We start from the raw sequence: 18,478 nt of genomic DNA, 5'->3' as shown, positions 1-18,478 counted from the left end.
CAACTTCTATAGTAATTTCTCAGAAAATGATCTGTTATGTTTTTAATAATTGTTAAAGAAGCAATCAGAAATGATTAATTTTGACCTCTCCGGTAGTTCTAGTGTTAATCAAGCCTCAGTTCCTTTCGAAGGAAACATAAATTGTAGTAGATACCCTTAACCAGTTAACTATTTGACGAGTATACACGTCATCGTAAAGCTTGACATGATACTAATTCTTTCAGCGATGAATTCTTTATTTTCTCAGATAAACATGTAATTCTTCTTTGTTTCGCTTTGATCTTTCATTAAAATATACTCTACGTGCATTCGTCCTGCGTTCGATGAATACACGCTCCATTTTTTTATTTTACTGCACGCAGAACGAGAGGTTTTTTCAACTAAATTCCACAGTTAACTGGTTAAATCTTATTTCTGTTTCGGAGTAGCTCTAAATAAAAATCATCTGTTTCCTGAATATTCTCGATTAGAAGAATCAACGTGTAATCAAACGTCAGCGTTCACTCGTATCGTATTTACTTCCAGCGACAAACCGAGCGGTCATGGAATCCTGGAGTTCAGCACGGACAAAGCCGGCCAGGACGTGACACCGTTGAACCTGGAGTTCGACGAGCCGAAGCAGAGAAGCTCGACGTTGAACTCTATAACCGGTGAGAACGATCATTATCAACGATCGCGAGCGATGGTCTCGCTCCGGTTTCTTAATTTTTTACCTTACGAAGTGTATATATATATACACACACAAGCACACACACGAACACACGTTTATATATATATATATATATATATACACACACATATATATATATAAGATTCCTTAACTTTTTCCGATTCTCTCTTGTTTGCCTCTACCTTACTGTCTGAGGAATGTTGTTCTCTGCACGACAAATAGACATTTAATTTAATTACTCGAGCAAAGGATATTTACCTTAAACAACCGGTTCCCGGTTTCGTTGCGAATCCGAGCAGAGTTCGGTAAATACGATTACGTGGGGACGATCCCAATCTATTCAAGAAGGTACTTTTTGAGTCATGCTTTTCGCAATCGCCCGCCACTTTGACGCTTACCATTTACAAGGGATCCCTAATACGAGAGACGATAGAAGCATCTTGAGACATACTTGTGTACATAAGAAGCTCGGCTTTATCTACCCCGCGCCCCCCGCCCCCCTCAAAACCCCACATACAACAACCCCACCAATAAACCCCTGTCCCCCTTGTTTTTCTCTGATTTAATCGACTCGTGACACGAATTTTAGACCGGTCTTAGCGGTGTAATCCCCGAGAGAACTGTACCCCCGGCCCAATTAACGACTTCGTTGCGAGAAGGTAATTCCGAATCCCCGCGTCACAGAGCACAGTAATTACAGTTTGCTCTAATTACGCAGTGCTCGCGGAGCGAAGGCAGGATAGACTGGAAACGTTCCCTAAACAGATCGTTTCGTATCGTTGTACTATGATTTATCATTTCCGCGGTCTACGAGTCTACAGGGAACATCTGTGTATACAAAGAAATTGATATACCAAAGGAAGAACGAGTAAAAGATGCTTTTAGTAGAATATTCGGCGTTCCAGGTATCAGGGAAAGGGAAAGAATTCATTGGGAACGTTCGATCGTCTCTCTGTCTCCCCTCCGCGTTAGATTACGACTTTCCGAGCAGGTTCATCTGGATTCGATTTTCCACTTGCTCGTGTTTCATGAAGATCTTCATTCCTCCGTAGAATTTATCGAGAATCTCGTCTTCAAGTGTAGTTCGCCACCACGAGCTTCCCACGATCGACCCGTCTCGTCCCTTGCGTTCCCCCATTTCTCTGCTCTGAAACATCCCCTTAACCCAATCGCCACGATTCAAGGGTCACTCTCTCTCTCTCTCTCTCTCTCTCTTTTTCTCTGTTTCTCTCTCTCTCTCTTTCCTTCTTTTTCTCTCTCTCTCTTTCTCTCTCTTTGTCTCTCTCCCTCTCCCTCTCTCTCTTTTTCTCTCTCACTGACACAACGGTCTGACAATCTCACGGAAAGCTCGAGCTACGACACCCAGGCGTTGTCACATCGGTTCTGTAAATATCAACGATAGCAATACGTAGTTTGCACGAGATTCTAGTTGCAGCATAATGTTCAATCCGCTCAAGTTTCGTTGTCTCGAGCAGCACAGATTTCAAGACTCGATTAACTCGAACAATCTTATACCTTCGTGTCTATACTTTGACATCTAGTAAATTCAATGTTCCGATCGTTCCGTTCGACTCGAAAGCAAATTGCGAACGGAGTACGAAATCGTTGCTCACATACTCAAGATCATCGTTTAAACGAGTGGCGATTGGGTCGAGAGCGTGCAGCGTTTAAGCTTTGCGTTTGCGTTTGACTCCCGAGTTCGTTAACACCTTGAAACCTGGTTGTTCAGGCATGCTAACCCATCTCAAGCGCAGTATACCGGACCTATGTCAGCACAAGATCCATCTGCAGCCACTGACGAGTCACGATTACCTCGCCAAGCAGAGTAAGTATCCCGTCTATGGCGTGTAGACAGTTTTAACCGATACCGAAAACCCGTCGGCCCGGCCACGTCTAACGAAGTTTCACGCACGTTAATCAGCCGGCGAGTATCAAGGGACACGGGGTCACGGTTTATCGAGCCGTACTACGGATGATTCTCGCGAGAGAATTCCCTTCTTTCTACTTCTCTCTCTTCTCTCTCTCTCTATCTGCTCTCTACTCTCTACTCTCTTCTCTCTCTCTCTCTCTCTCTTTCTCTGTCTTTCTTTATTCCACCATCCCCCAAATGCCACCCTCGTTCCCCTTTTATCTCGGAGATACGAGGAACATTTCGAGGATAGAGGAAAAAGACTTCCTCTAACCCTTCCCGGGCGATACTGATTTTGTGACCGGGTGTTTATCCAGTGACCACGCCGTTGACGAAACCAGCGAGGAGGAGCTCGGCCGCCGGTGAAAGCTGCCTCAGCCAGAACGCGGTGCACGCGACCTCTACGACGTCCAGTCATTACACCACGCCGTCGCCACCTCAACATCCGCAGTCTCACGGTGGGTTGCCCATAACCTCGAGTCGCGTTCGATGTTTCACGAAAAAACTTTCCTATTTGTAAGGATTTTCATTTGAAACCGACACGGTTACATCGGCATTCGGCATCCCATAACTGACTGATGCCACAGACTCGATTTCCCGTCACTTCCGAACCGGAAGCTGATCTCAATCGAACCTTCTTGAACATTCTTCTACATTCCAGGCTTTCCTCGCAATTTCCCTTTGGCAGTTTCCTCTTCGAACTTGTCGCTGTTAAGCGTCGATGCCGCACGTCGTGATCATTAGTCATCTTCCCTCTATTCATAATTGTCCACCTTCACACCGCGTTCACACTTGTCTTCCTTACATTACGCCACGTTCACGCCTGCTTATTGTATGCCACTCTATTGGAACGTTTGCACCGTGCTTGATCGTTTCCCCGACGAAAGAGGATACCTGAAGATGCTTGAGAAACGTTCAAAATACGGGATTTCACGGTTACTTCCCGATGACTCCATTGGCCGAGTAGATCTTCGAATCCTCCATTGAACCCGTCTTCATTCGCTGTTCGTTGGTTGCAGGTGACTTTCAGAGTGGACCAGGCCGGCCTATAAAAGACATAAACGCGCGAATAGATCAGTTGTCGCGCCAGGTGTCCTCTCTGGAGCACTCGATGGCAGGGGACATTAAGTTGATCCTGACGCTGCTTCAGCAGACGCTCAACTCGTCCAGGGAGAGCTCCAGCATCGAGATGATGCCTGGCACAGCTCCTGCTGGCACCGGCAAGCAGACCAGTAGAGCTCCGGCGTTGGTCCAACGATCGGCTAGCGAACCACAGCCACCGACTGTGCCACCTTCGAGCAACGGAAACGGAAAGATCCAGCCAAGCACGTCCCACGGCTTGTTCAGGTGAATAATCGGGATTAGCGATCGGTTAAGTTTCGATGATCATCGCGGTAACCGTGGGAAAGATCGGTGTCTGGTTCGTAACGTTTCATTTGCCTTTGTGTACCTTCAACTCTGGATCTTCGCAATGAAGCGAAGGAGGTTAGAGAGATTCAGACGCTTTCTCTCCCACGGATCACCGACAGTCTGTCTGTTCTAGCGTTAATGATCTGTGTCTTCTCTTTCTATCACTGTTTTCTCTCTATATATCTCTTCTCTCGTTCTTTGTCTCTGTCTTTCTCTTTCTCTGTGTTACCTGTCGTTCTCTCCGTTTCTCTCTCTACCATCGAGACGTCTCTCGCCACGACCGATCTCGAGATGACGCAGAGAACCTGTGAGAGCTTGCGTGTGCGTGTGCGAGCGTGTGTTGTTTCGATGTGTTGATCATGTCTCTCTGTTTTTTTTTTCTTTTTTTTTTGTCAAAGTAGAAATTGATTCTGTTTCTCCTAGGAAGTAATCGATGTTTTTATTCTTGGAAAGCTTTCTTTCGAAATCCCTGGATCAGTTGCATTTGATTTCGGCGTCTTTTATTTTGGAAAGGTTGGACAAGTTCCGAAGGTGACCATACTCATTACTCTTCTTTGAAACCCTTTTTCTGCGAGCAGTGTCGCGCGAGTAGAGGCCAGAGCAAGACACGGGCGCCAGTCGATGCACAAACGATACGAGAAACGCTCGCATTGAAACAAACGGATAGTAACGCAGCTTGCTAGCTCGTGCGCGTCGAAACGTAACGAAACGATTTCGCTGATTATACTGCTTCCTTTTTGCTCGCAGTATCGTAAGTACGTTTGAACGATATTCACACAGTCGCTCGAGCCGCCTCTTTTTCTCGATTCTCTGTCGAATCTAGATCAATTGGAACCGATAATCGACATCGACATTCACTCGAGCGAATCGTTTCGATAACCTTAGAACGATCTTCCTCCTTTCGTTTGGTGCTAGCGTTAGATCTCTTTCATTGTTATATACATACGTTATCATCGATACACTCTATTTTCTTTTCTCACTCTCGATTCGGTACACTGATCTTGGCCCTAACCTTCTACCCTAATTAGATTGTCATAGATAGTTCGAGAATATTCCTAAACGAATCATCTTAGACACTTTTCTTTTGAATATTTACACGCTACAGTGGACACTGTGATTGTTCATCAATTTATAGTACTCGGTAAATGTCTTGGACTTCGACACTCGTACACGATAGCTTCGCTCCACGTTACGTTCGTGAAACAGGTACTCCCAATAAAGAAACATTCATCTTCACACGACACTGTTCTACAATTTATAAGAAGCTCACACGCTAAACGAACGATCAGCCATGACACGGTAGTATATGTACACACCGCTTAATGTTGCCTCCATAGCGATGTAAATTATCCCGTAACGATGGAACGAGGTAAGATACTAGTAGCTGATTCTCGCGAGTATGAGCTGCCACTTACGTAGGACATAAGTTTTCATTAGTGCACACCGTATATGTACGTACGTTCTGCTAGTCCTGTTTAGCGAATCCACGGTGCGGTCTCGATACTTTCGCCTCGGAACGGAATTGGCTCCGTTACTCCGAGATTCTCGGCAAACAATTCAATCAAAGGATTCGAGAACCCTTTGCACTCGAGAGGCGACTCTCAGTTGCCATTTGTTTGGACGCAGCAAAATTTAAAATGAAAAATTCAATATAAAATGTTGAATAAGGTATTAACACATGAAACAGAAATAAAACAATTCTGCCCCGTAGTTTGTGCAAGATGTTTCTTTCTGTAAGTTGCAAATAATATTGTTAATATCTTGTCAGAAAATAATGAATGTTTCTTACGAAAAATATTGTCGAGTGCAAAGGGTTAACTCTAAACGTACCGGTCAAACGACCGGCTTTTACATTTGATCGAACATTCTGTATTTCCTTTCGTTGATTTAACTTCATATCGATTCCTATACTGTCTAATTAATCACAGTTTTCAATTTTTATGTTTCCTTTCGTTCCTGTTCCCACTAAGAAATATCTGTCTTTTAATTTGTTTTCCTTCATTTTGTAACTAGTTATGCGACTGGTTACGACAGGAATAAATATATACGAAATGACGGTACGATTAGTGTTAACTACTGTAGGGAGATCACTTGATGACTAAGCCATGTGCTCATTTCTCATCTTTCTTATTATTCCTTGCCAATTTCAAATTCGTCGACACGTTCCGTGCCGACTCGATTTTTCGACTTTTTCCGTTCAATTAAGGCGTCCCACGCTTTGCAATTAAATTATTTTGCTCTTGACATACGCCTTACAATGTTTTCAATAGTACAAAGACCATAATTAACAAGAAAGGTGTAGAAATCAATGTTAATCCCTTCGCTACTACTGGTGACTATAGTCACCGACCACAAAAATGGAACCAAAAGTTAAGACAATATAAACAATGACAAAAATACGTCTATGGAAAAATGACGAACACATTTTTGTGAACACAAATCATTTTGCTTCTAAAAACAGTGTCTCAACGGCGGTTTTGAGACAAAAGGTCCCCGAACGCTAAAAATCATCAATGACCTCAACCAAATCGAATTACTATAATCCATTCGATTAAACGATGATTTGAAAACTTCTCTATATCACAATTCAATCACATAAGTCTATATCATATTATTTTCATTTTGTATATTTTTCCCGGCAAATCGTGCGACACTCAACGTGTTAACCCTCTGTAAGTCCATGCAACTTTGAAGTCATGCATCAGTATATTGGCATCTTGTTGATTTATTTCATTTTGCACTCAAAGTAGTGAATAAAATTAAGTAATCAGTTAACTTAAACTTATATACGCTTAGACGTGAAAGATTAACGTCATTGTAACTTGAAAGTTATAAAATATATCCGTTCGATGAAATTATTGAAACTATTGAATACGTTTTTAATTAGTATTCATATGTAGATATGTATTAATTTTGTACTGCATGTATTTTGTTATAATCATGAACAAAAATTCGGCCTACAGAGGGTCAACACGTTGAACGCCGCACGATTTCATAGAGCAAAGTACACAAAATGGAAAAAGTACAATATTAAATCATTCGACTCAATTCGATTATTATCATTGCACGTTCATCAAGCTGAATGTCACCGCAATGGATAGCATTATTTATAATATAGAAATGTTTGCGAATAATCATCGTTTAATTGAGTGAATTACAGCAATTCGATTTGCTTGGGGTCACCGGTGACACCCATGGCATTCAACGTGTCAATGTTCCCACTTTTGGCACGGTGATCCATTCTACGCGAGGGACTTCGCGACGAGGCTGTAGCGAAGGGGTTAAACGAGCATCATTGTAATACAGTTACGCGCAATCAATCTAAACAACAAACAAAACAAAGGCGTCAAGCAGTCTCCCAACAGTGCCCATCGAAGACGATCCCGAATCTATCGAGACCCTACCGCAGTCCTCTTAGCATCCGAGTAAATTGCTCCTCTCGATCACTCGCTAGCGTAACGAGAAACTACCGCCGAAGCTCGACGCCGTCGAAGGTGTCTCGTAGAGCAACCGCGAGCAATGTCGATGTCGGATTACCAAAGGGTATCCCGTAGGAGTCCCAATCAGCCAGAGCTGCGACACTGTTCGGGACACTTAGAGGAATTAGAGGCCTACCGAATCCCCTTGTACATAAATCACGTGCTTCAAAGTATGAATTTACGCTGCTGCTCGTAGCGGTCGCGCGGAAGTGCCGCTGACACTTCGATGGCCAACGATTAACGCGTCCCATTCGAATTTCCCGTATTCGACAGACCGCAGACGAGGGAACCAACGTCCACGTCCTCGGGAACGTCTCGTCTGACGGTGACGTCGGACACGTCCGCCCTGGCGACGGCCCTCCAGTCGGCGTTGAACGGAAGGACGGCGCCGACCAGGTCGCAGAGCCAACCCGTCGACCTGGCGGTGCCACCCACCGCGCAGCAGACGCACCTGCCACACGCCTGGCACAGCCAACCTGCCGCCTTCAGGAGAGGAGAGTTCAGGAGCGGGTGAGTTCACGGTTTTCTACGGAAATAACCGTTTGAGCGCCACGCGCCGCTTTCGCGCTCTGCAGATTTCATGTCGAGAAAACCCAGCGCATTCGAACGATACAAACAACTGACGGCGCAATTCCAGACGCATGTACGTCACGTCGCTACTTTTTTTGTGTATAAGTGATCCAAGTAATACATCTTGTATTTTGTCGTTACCTATTAGAAATTAATATATATTTACAATAGTATTAACCCTTAGCACTCCAGGTTGTTTTGCAATGTATCAGCAACTGCAACTAATTTTTATAGTATTCCTAGCGAAAATGGGGAATGCTATAACATTTCTTCGATCTTTTATTTTCCTTCTTAGTAGAAAATTTGGATGCGTGGAAAATCTAATAATTTTAGGGTAGTTTCTTTAAGATTCATTAACATATTTAATATTATAACTGGTGGGATATTGAAGCCTACAGAGTTCAAAGGGTTAACATAGATTAAGACAAGTGCTGTCGCTCTGCTTGGCTCTTCTCGACATGAAATAAAAGGAGCGCTATCGCGCTGTTCGGCTTTTTTCGACCGTGTTTCTTTAAAAACGAAATAAATTAAAAGCAAAATAATACACACACTCACACACTAAATGAAATTTTAATAGGAAATGGTACACACACGCTTTATTAAACCCTTGCCCTGTGATTTATTTCTCAACTGTGATCAACAGAACAACTTTGTCGTTAATAATTTATTAGGAAAAGAGAAAAATTCTATGTATATTGAAATGTTGATATTTCAGTGAGATCAAGTTTCCGTATTTGAAAGACTAAATCGTAAACAAATTATGTAATTACTCAAACAGCAAGAGACCAGCATCTAGTTCCCTTTATTTCTACTGTTTAAACAACTGATATATAACATAGCTTCATCTGCTAAAGGTTTCGTATATTTCGAAGAATATTCGTCCGCAAAGGTTTAAATATCAAACTTTACAATTCTTCTGTCTTCTAACGATTAACCCTTTACACTCGAAAATTCTCCACCACAAATATACAATATTCCTCAATACAATATGGCCGACCTTCTTTGAAACGAACTACTAAAAAAACACATAAATTAAGAATCAAAGCTATATATTTCAATATTTCAATATTGTATAATTATTTCATGACAACTCACAATAAAACAATTCACAAATCAAACAACTCACACACTATTTATACACTGAGATACTCTTGTCTCACTCGCACACTTTCTAGAACATTCTTTCATCACCATGCATTAACTTCACGTATATTTGGAATATTCTAGATTCATAAAAAACGAACATTATTAACATAAAAATCAGTATAGAGAAAATTAATTTAGTCTAGAATATTCCAATGCTTTGAGCATTTATTCAAAACGCGCTCACACACACAGTCCCGTCATTCATCTATTGCACACACATTCATCACTCATCAATATATCTATCCTCACACTCAAACACATCCATTCCCACAGATTTTATAATTTTACTATATCGAATCAAGTGGCGACTGAGAGTCACCTTCCGAGTACAAAGGGTTACTGTTAACACATTGAGCGCCGGCCCCGTGAAGACGCGGGATTCTGAATCTATCGCTTGAGCGCCAGCCCCGCAATACTAACATTTTTGTTTTCTGTTTGTTATATGTAATAATCCACCAAAAAATAAAAAACTGTATTCTTTTTTCAATTATAAATTAAAAATTTCGATTTTGTTTCTATTTTTCATTTCCGTTAAATTGTATATGACGAATATGCAATTAAAATGTACTATTTTACGAAAATGTATAATGTTTTGAATATTTTCTTCGGCTACTCATTGATCAGATACAAGCGAATAGGCTGGCGTTTGAGCTTCAAGTGGCCGATACGTTGCCGGCGCTCATGCTTTAAATGTCTCAGGTCGCCGGCGCTCAATGTGTTAAAAAATAGGGATGCACGGAAAAAATATTTTTTACGGTGGCGTAGTAGCATAAAGGTTGGAAAGCGCTTTCATCGTAAAACAATCTCATCGTAATTTACCATAAATCTCCTATACTCTAAAGAACAATCGAAACACAGGTACAGCTCGTTCAACAAGCGGTCGGAGCCTGAAGGCGACGACCCGTGGAGCTGCGTGGTGCCTGTTTCGGACCGAGGAAACGGCCAGCGTCCCAGGAGCAGCGAGTCGCGAAAGGAGCCAACGAATCACCGTGGTTCCAGCGACCTGGCGAGCAGTCAGCGTTCGGACACCAGACAACCCATCGCCCAGGAGGGCACGGGTCAGGCGTCTGGCCCACGGCAGGAGTCCTCGAGGCAGACCAGCGAGGACATGTCCTGGGAATTCACGATAAACGAGGCGCCAATCGCGAGATTGGAGTCTTTAGACGAGCTAGACCAGGACCACGGCAGTTAAGGGCTACGATCTCGCCGAGTTTCGAAGCAAATCTCATGGCTTGACGCGACGCGGCGCGAGGCGAGGCGTCGTCGAGCGGCCGATCATCGTATTCGGATGGCTGTGGACCCCTTCCGTTTCCCTGCGAACGAACCAGCGTGCGCGGCTCCGAGATATGTGAAACGCTCGTCGGCTCGATTTTCTTCTGAAGCCCTGGCGGTCCGATTCGTCCCGATCTCGATTCGTTGTGTATTCCATTTCGCGATGGCGTTCGCACAAAACTGTGAACTGCGCGGTACCGATGCTACTGGTTTTACTGTTTTCCTTTTGGTTTTCATTTCCCTTTGAATGCTGACTTTCTTATTTCTGTTTCATATTGAATGATCGATCATAACGAAGAAATCAACTTCGGTACTCCTCCGAGTATACAACACTCGTCTCCATGATTTTGCTTGTTCCTCAAAGCGCGCATGATCTTGAGAAGAAAATCGACCGACGGTCGTCCGAGCGACGAATTGTGAGCTCGAGGAACGAGAAGCCGAGGGGAAAAGTGTGAGAACGGAAGACAGGAGCGGCGTTTCTCGCGGAAACCCTTCGAGAAGCGCGTGTCTCGTGGAAAGACGCATTGAATCCGAGGCCCCCTTTTCGACGCTATCTCCTTACATCGATCATTTTTCTAATCGACGAAGCACACACACACACACACACACACACACACACACACACACACACACGCGCGCGCGCGCGCACACACACACGCACGCGTGTTCCCCTCGGAGAACCGGTCGCGCGGGATCTTCTCGTTTCACGGAGCAGGGATGCTTTCGTCGCTCGATTCGAATGGAAAACGCAAGAGGGAAGAGCGCCGGGGTGGCGGGGGTGAACTTCAAACAAAACAATGAAAGTACAAGGCGGCGGGAGATATCCGATTTTCGCAGAGCAAACGACGGAGAAAGGGAAACAGAGGGAAGAGAGAGGATACACGTGCGAGGGGAGGAGAGCGTAGAAGCTCGCGGAATTCCCGAGATTCCCGGGCGCTTTTCGCGTCACCGTGAGACCGCGTAGTTATTGAAATTATTATGAAAATTATATCGACTGAGAGAGAGAGAGAGAGAGCACCTTCGTTTTTTAATGCTTATAGTCGAGAGCGACGAAGACGAGCGGGGCGGGGGAGGGAGAGTTCACGGAATCGTTCGGGGTGGAATACACGCGTCGCGCGACCTGTCCAGAAAATATTCGCGTAATGTTGGAACGGGGTAAGGGCATTGCCTGAACAGGTGAACTTCGAGGGAAGATTTTACAAACGGGAAAGAATTCTGTGTGCCACCTATCGTTAACGTTAAAACGGTCGCAATGTCCTTTATACAGACAAACGGGAAGCGGAGACGGAGAAAGAAGACGAAGGGGATGACGTGACAATGAAGGGAACGTAGAAAGAAATTGACAGAGAGAGAGAGAGATTGAGAGAGAGAGAGAGAGAGAGAGAAAGGGAGAGAGAGAGAGAGAGAGAGAGAGAGAGAGAGAGAGAGAGAGAGAGTGAGAGAAAGAATACGAGGCAACGGAGACACTATTTGAAAATTATTGCGGAGAGAATTTAGATAATTACTAATATTCTTACTATTATTATTGTTATATTATTACGAGGATTATTATTATTATTACGATTATTATTGTATTGTATATTATTATTGCCATAAAGTAGGGAAGAAACGCAAGCGCGGTGGGGAGGAGGCGGTGAATAAATGGTACCGGGCACGGTATCGGAAAACGACAAAAAAGAGATGAGTAAACAATTGCCTGCGCAATAACGATTATATAAATAACTATACATATTATACATATAAAAGGAAAAAAAAATGGGGGAAAACAGGAAAAAAACGCGCGCGCGCTCGCGCGTGTGTACGCGTGACGCGGAGGACGCGTCGCCCCGGACGCGTATACACGTTGTAACAAATTTTTTACAAAGCATCTCTCGAATTTCATCGTATATTTGCTCCTAAGCGTACGTTGGTTTCTCTTCCTCTCTTTTCGTTCTCGACCACACGAGTTTTACTTTTCTTTCACCCGGCCCAACGCGATTTATCACGCAGTGATACAAGGGTGAACATCGGCAATCGGCGATCCGCGGACGATCTACCGAGCCCTGTCGTCTGAAATTCGATCCGTAACCGATCCACCGTGTCAGAGAAGCGTTTTAAAATAATATTTCAAAAGCTGCTCCCCCAATATACCGCGAAATTGCTCTCGAAATCATTGAGGTTCCCGTGAAATCGTATTCGTACTTCGAACGGCTAGTGACCGAGATCAAATATCAATTGAAATCAGTAGTGCTCTTGCCGAGATATTCTATTTTGAGGGTAGAACCGTTAATGACCGAGATCAAACGAACTCCCGACGTCGCAATCAATCTTGTACAGCATCGATAGAGATGATCCGTGAGGGAAGAACGACGATGAAATCAATTGAAGATGATATAGAGGGGTGCAACGATCGAGTCGAATCTCGATCAGGGCGAAGGGAGCTCGGCCACGGATAATCGATCGCCGATCTATTCGTTCTTTGCTCAGTATTTTAGGCTGTAAATGATACCGATACATTCGATGTAACGATTAAACGACTCGTAGTTACTTTGTAACGAGAGGAACAGCGGCGCAGCGCTATCGAGAAGCAGCTTTTTAATTACAGATAGATGATTATCTTTGATTATTACTTACCAGTAGTGACACGCAGCACACGTGGATTTTCGCACCTAGGTACACGGCGAAACGATACGGATTTATTGCCCTTTGAACGCGGACGTTCGACATGGTCCAGGTCCAGGGGCAGCAGTGATCGTTCGAGGCTGAAAGAACGTTTCGATCCCTTTTCTTCAAGTTCGTTCGTGAACGACCAATGTTATCCTTTCCCGTATTCGAAGATCATTCGGTTCAGAGAAACCCGCGGAATCTTTTGTACAAAGTTACAGCTTCGGTTTTCATTGAACCCGAGTAAACAGAAGAGAGACACGTCACTGCTGTTCTGGAATTCCGCTCACTGGCGTACCGGCGAGGATGCTACGAGGATGATAGTTTCTTTATGGAAAGACGGTGGAAGAATTCTGACGAATTTCGCGCGCAAGCCCCCATTCACCGAAGGGAACCGACCTCTGCCCGTCGCAATTAATACTCGTAGATCCTAATACTCGCGTCCGCGATGCCAGTCTGTAATCGAGCTACAATCGTAACAACGAATTACGCAGATTCGATGGAAAGTATTTTGCTTTTTAATCGCCACGACTCTATCCCCGGCTGAACGGGACGGCGAGCGCGGGTTTCTTCTGAATGGGAGCCGCGCGCGAGATCCTCCGAGAGAGTGTGTATTTAATTTCTCTAAATATTCCTTTAAAGCTCGTCTCTCGGCTCCACGATCGTCCGGATCCTTTGCGCTCTCGCCAAGACACCGAGGAACAAGCGAGATTCGAGTAAACCGATAATGACAAGCAGAGAACGATCCACAGTGCAAAGGGTTGATCGTCGAGTAGCTCCTCGCCCGTCATCGTTTTCACCTAGCGAACTTTTCATGGACCGCAAAGTCCTCGCACGAATGGCTTTAGGTATCTCGATTAACATTTCCGGGACGAACGAAGTTAACGACGGAGAAACAAGTTAAAGGGGAAGCATGTTAAGCGAAAAACAGAAAAGAACAAGAAAAAGTAACGAGCGACACTCACGACCCGTCATCGATGACGTGTACGCTGCCGGCCGACAATTAGGAATCCCTTGAGAATGACACGTTACGCTTCTTAACACGACAAACCTACGAGTGCCATTGTTACGGCGAACCTGGCACTCGCAACGTCATTGGGGCGGACACAGTCGTTCCGAGAGATCCAATTGCGAGTCCGGGAACGGCTCTCCCCACTCTTCGCGCGACTCGATTCGTGTGAGCGACTCAGCGAATCATATGCCAGAACATTCGTGTGGGCAATGCGTGCGCCTTAGAATCTGACTACTCAGACGAGAGTGCCAGGTTCCCTGCAACGGACGGTTGCGTCGATTTCTAATAAGAACTATAACGATCAGTTGAATCGAATGAAACAGCTTCGTGCCAGAGGAAACAAGGATTCGCTGGTGTGGCGTGGTTAATGAAAATCGAAGAGTGGTTCCCGATGTTGTGGCCGGCAGTGTATGTACATACATGCGCATACACATATAATGTATCCGTTTTTTATCGAAGCTGCCTCTCGCTTTTCAATTCTACCGCGGCTGAACCGAGAAGAGGGAGAGAGAGAGAGATAAAGAGAGAGAGAGGGAGAGAGTGAGAGAGTGAGAGAGTGAGAGATAGAGAGGGAGAGAGAGAGCGAGTGAATGCGAGAAGGAGAGTGTGTGTCTGGGTGGGCGTGTGTATGTGTATGAAAGTGGAAGAGAGAGAGAGAGAGAGGATGAAGAAAATGGAAACACGTTCGCGAGGATGTTGTTCGAGGTAGATTCGTGCCAGGACCGAGATTAAGTAGTCACGACCAGGCTGTGCGACGAGATTCTGTTAAGAGTGTTCCTCGAGGATGTTCATTAAGAATCGTTCCTTCTTGTTAGAAACAGGAAGCTCGAACGTTTGGAACGGTTTGAACGATTCTTGAGTCGTTGTTCGGTGCACGTACATATTTGTTTGGATGTTTGGCAAGTTTATGCGGCGGGTAGGGTTTACCGATTGACTCGTTAACACGTTGACTGCAAGGAGAATTTCTAGCGTTTTGTTACTCTATGATCTAGCTACTTGTGTTACTAAATATTTTTATTTAAAGTCAAGTTTTTTATTGTAATTGTTCTTCAGCAATTTGGAAGCTCCGGTCATCGATGACCACGGTATCAGTCAATGTGTTAGTAGGTGTTGGTTGGTTTAACGCGTTTGCTGCGGGGAACGGTATTTATGTTTATAATTGATGTCGATTGCGGGTGGTTATGTAACGTATGTCTTCGAGAGTTGGTTCACAGGAATTTTATTGAAACAGATGAGTTCTTTTGTAAGAATTTTCTTCGATTTTATATAGTGAATCTTTTCCTGGAGATTAATTCAAAAGTTTGTTGTGCTCTGTGCTGTACAGTTGATTACAGGTTTTATTATGATTTAAAATTTAGATTACGATAATCGAAGACTAGATCAAAGGAATTTCATTGAAACGGAGATGGTTTCATTCAAGCAAGAATTTTATTCGATTTTATACAGTGAATACTTTCTTGGATCTTAATTTAAAAGTTTGTTGTAGTCTGTACTCCACAGTTAATTACAGGTTTCATTACGATTTAAAATTTAGATCGCGATAACCTAAGATTCAGATTCTAAATAACGAAATAAATAGCATAACCACAACCGCAACAAATGCGTTAACGAAATTCGTTCCAATTAAAGAAGTCACACGTTATTTTCGAGAGGATGATCGAGATCAGACTCCGACCCGAATTCTTCTATAAAAAGATCGTTCGAACGATCCAATCTCGTGAGAACTAAGAAGAATTAATCGAGGACCACTCGTCGCGGAACGCGTCTTTCGTTTGTAAAGATGTTAAGCGGATCAACGACGGATGAGCTTGCGAAGAGAACGGCGAAATATATCAACAACAAACCAAAGGAGAGGGAGTAACGAAATCCTAACCCGCGGTAGATGAATTTACTCGCGTTTTTTCCCAGATTACGCAATTTAAGATTGTTCTGTATATATATGACATAACTTTGGATCGTATCGATTATAAACGGTGAGCGCACTGATTTGTAACACGTAACAAGAACAAGTTTGTTCAAGAGAACGGAAGAAACAAAGAGCGAGAGAGAAAAAGAGAAAGAGTGAGAGAGAAAGAGAGAAAGAGAGATAGAAAGAGAGAGAAATGGTGAGAAAGGGTAAGAAAGAGAGAAAGAACGAGAGAACGATTGAGAGAGATTGACAGCGTGAGATGCGAGCGAACGAGGCTGACAGAGAGAAAACGAACGAACGAAAAAGTGAGTGACAGCGAGACAGAACAAGAGGAAATGAGAGAAAGCGAGAGAAAGGGAGAACGCGTGGCCGTGTGCGTGAGAGAGAAAGAGAGGAACAGATTTTTGTACCATCCCTTGTATCAATTCCTGCTCTTCACCTGGCACCCTTCGATCGAATAAAAATTAGTCGAGTCTCTTCGTCTGAATTGCAAGTATTTATTTACAATCCACAAGGGAAACAAGCATATTCGAGAACGGATCAGTTGGAACAATGAATTCGTCGAATTTTATAGAAATTATCCGATCGACGTTTCGGTGTCTCTCTAGAAAACGATCTAACGAATCGAACGATTACGTCTGTGATAACGGTTTCACTGCGATCGTAACCGACCGGTTTCCTCTCGGCGAATCGGTCAATCACGAAATTTATTTGTCTTCATTGATGTTCGACAAGCTCGAACCAAAATGACGTGTAACGCGGACGATTGAAGAGGAAAGGGTGACACGGTGCTTGCAGCAGGAAATGGTGGGGGTGGCGGTGGTCCCGGGTGGCGACGAAGCCGTGTTGTGTAAATCTATAAGTTTTCATATATTGCATAAAATATGTTTATTACATATTTTCACTATGCCGACACGTATTTGTGTGCCTCACTACCCTCCTGCCACGTATTTTATCCTACGACTTTTACCTCGTTCTTTCGCCGCACTGCTCGGGCTTGGAGCTCGCGACGCCCTCGCGGGGCGGAACGATCATCGATTCGGTTCACGTTCGAATCATCGGTTTTTTGAACACGTTCAACTGATCGCGAGATGAGGATTGACAGGCGATAACTGGCTGGACGGTTTCTTTCGTCAGAATATTCATTCGATCTATTCGAGCCTTTCTGATTGTTCAGTGATAGGGAGTTCTTTGCGCACATTGGAAGATTCTTTGACACGTTAAGTGCCGATCGGGACTATTTTCTGTACAATTATCCCTTTTAGAGAAAAGTAGTAACAATTATTCACTGTTTCGCGTTACAATCTTTACATTACGCTGTTATCAACTTAGTTACGTTAACGCGTTGAACGCCGCATGATTCCATAGAGCAAAATACTCAAAATAGAAAAAATATGATATTAACCCTAATCGGACCATGATGCGACTCTGAGTCACATTTGAACTTTTTACTTAAATTTTTTGATTATTTCATATTGTCAAAAGTTTCTTTGGACTTTTAAAATTTTGGCCCTATAAACAGAAACAATAACATTTTAATCATTCCTTTTATTTTCACAAGTGACTGAGAGTCACGATTAGGGTTAGATCATTTGATTAAATTGCATTGTTATTATTGCAAGTTCATCTAGCTGAATGTCATCGCATTAGCTAGCATTATCTATAATATAGAAACGTTTTCAAATAATCATCGTTTGACCATTTTGATGCGACATCGATTATCTTACATTACGATTGTTTCCAAGTAAATCATTCACGTCAGTCGTCGACTGAAACGGCATTTAACGTGTTGAATCGCTCGAAATGAGTAGACGTCGGTGATTTCAGTGTAACGCGAACGAAATTTCACTTTTGAGTCTGGACACCCGAGGGGGACGATCTAGATCAGAGCTGGCCAACCTTTTGCATACCGTACGCCAATTTTGTTCACAGACAAGTTCAGATGCGCCGTACAACTCAAGCACATCTTCGACTTTCTTACATCCACGGTTGGGGTAGGAGAATGGGAATAAGGGTAGGATCAGCTTCGCTTAAGGAAGAAAAAGGAGTAACTCAATCTCGCAATTAAATTAACCCCTTGGCCTGTGATTTCTTTCTCAACTCTGATCGATACGGTTATTTTGTCATTAATAATTTATTGGAAAAAGGGACAAATTCTATGCATATGTTATGCCTATATTTCCTTTTAAGTATAATAGTCGATTACAGAGGAATAATATTTACTTTGAATTCGGATTAACTAAGTAATATGTATACATTTATTGAATCATGTTGAAAATCTTCACCACGAGTCTCACTCGTTGTTGTAGGACCAGGGGTTAATTCATTTACGCGAGTTCAAAAGACACAGGTGTATCGAAGCACTTAAAAAAAGAAAGAATAAGTAGGCGCAAGGATGCAATGCACCACTTGTAATCATTCAATGTGCCACATTTGGCGCACGCGCCACGGTTTGGCC

The 18,478-nt window shown here is 43.6% G+C and overlaps 1 protein-coding gene across 16 annotated transcripts in view; it reads left to right on the top strand.

The window, feature by feature from the left end:
• Positions 1-16,933, top strand: part of sei (potassium voltage-gated channel seizure) — a 142,403-nt gene extending 125,470 nt beyond the window's left edge. For 12 of the 16 annotated variants that reach the window (XM_076373834.1, XM_076373828.1, XM_076373835.1 and 9 more), the window contains 7 exons: positions 526-650; positions 2,400-2,495; positions 2,897-3,037; positions 3,599-3,926; positions 4,443-4,520; positions 7,742-7,978; positions 10,043-16,933. In XM_076373834.1, the coding sequence (XP_076229949.1) occupies positions 526-650; positions 2,400-2,495; positions 2,897-3,037; positions 3,599-3,926; positions 4,443-4,520; positions 7,742-7,978; positions 10,043-10,376 (1,339 nt within the window). In that variant the 3' untranslated portion in view covers positions 10,377-16,933. The remainder of the gene's footprint in view (positions 1-525; positions 651-2,399; positions 2,496-2,896; positions 3,038-3,598; positions 3,927-4,442; positions 4,521-7,741; positions 7,979-10,042) is intronic. The other 4 variants (XM_076373839.1, XM_076373837.1, XM_076373838.1 and 1 more) reach the window with 3 other exon arrangements.
• Positions 16,934-18,478: the final 1,545 nt, after the last annotated feature.

This window comes from Nomia melanderi, chromosome 14 (assembly GCF_051020985.1).
Source record: "Nomia melanderi isolate GNS246 chromosome 14, iyNomMela1, whole genome shotgun sequence".
NCBI classification, from domain to species: domain Eukaryota; kingdom Metazoa; phylum Arthropoda; class Insecta; order Hymenoptera; family Halictidae; genus Nomia; species Nomia melanderi.
Note: the sequence above shows the minus strand (reverse complement) of the source record. Positions and strands in the feature narration are given on the sequence as shown.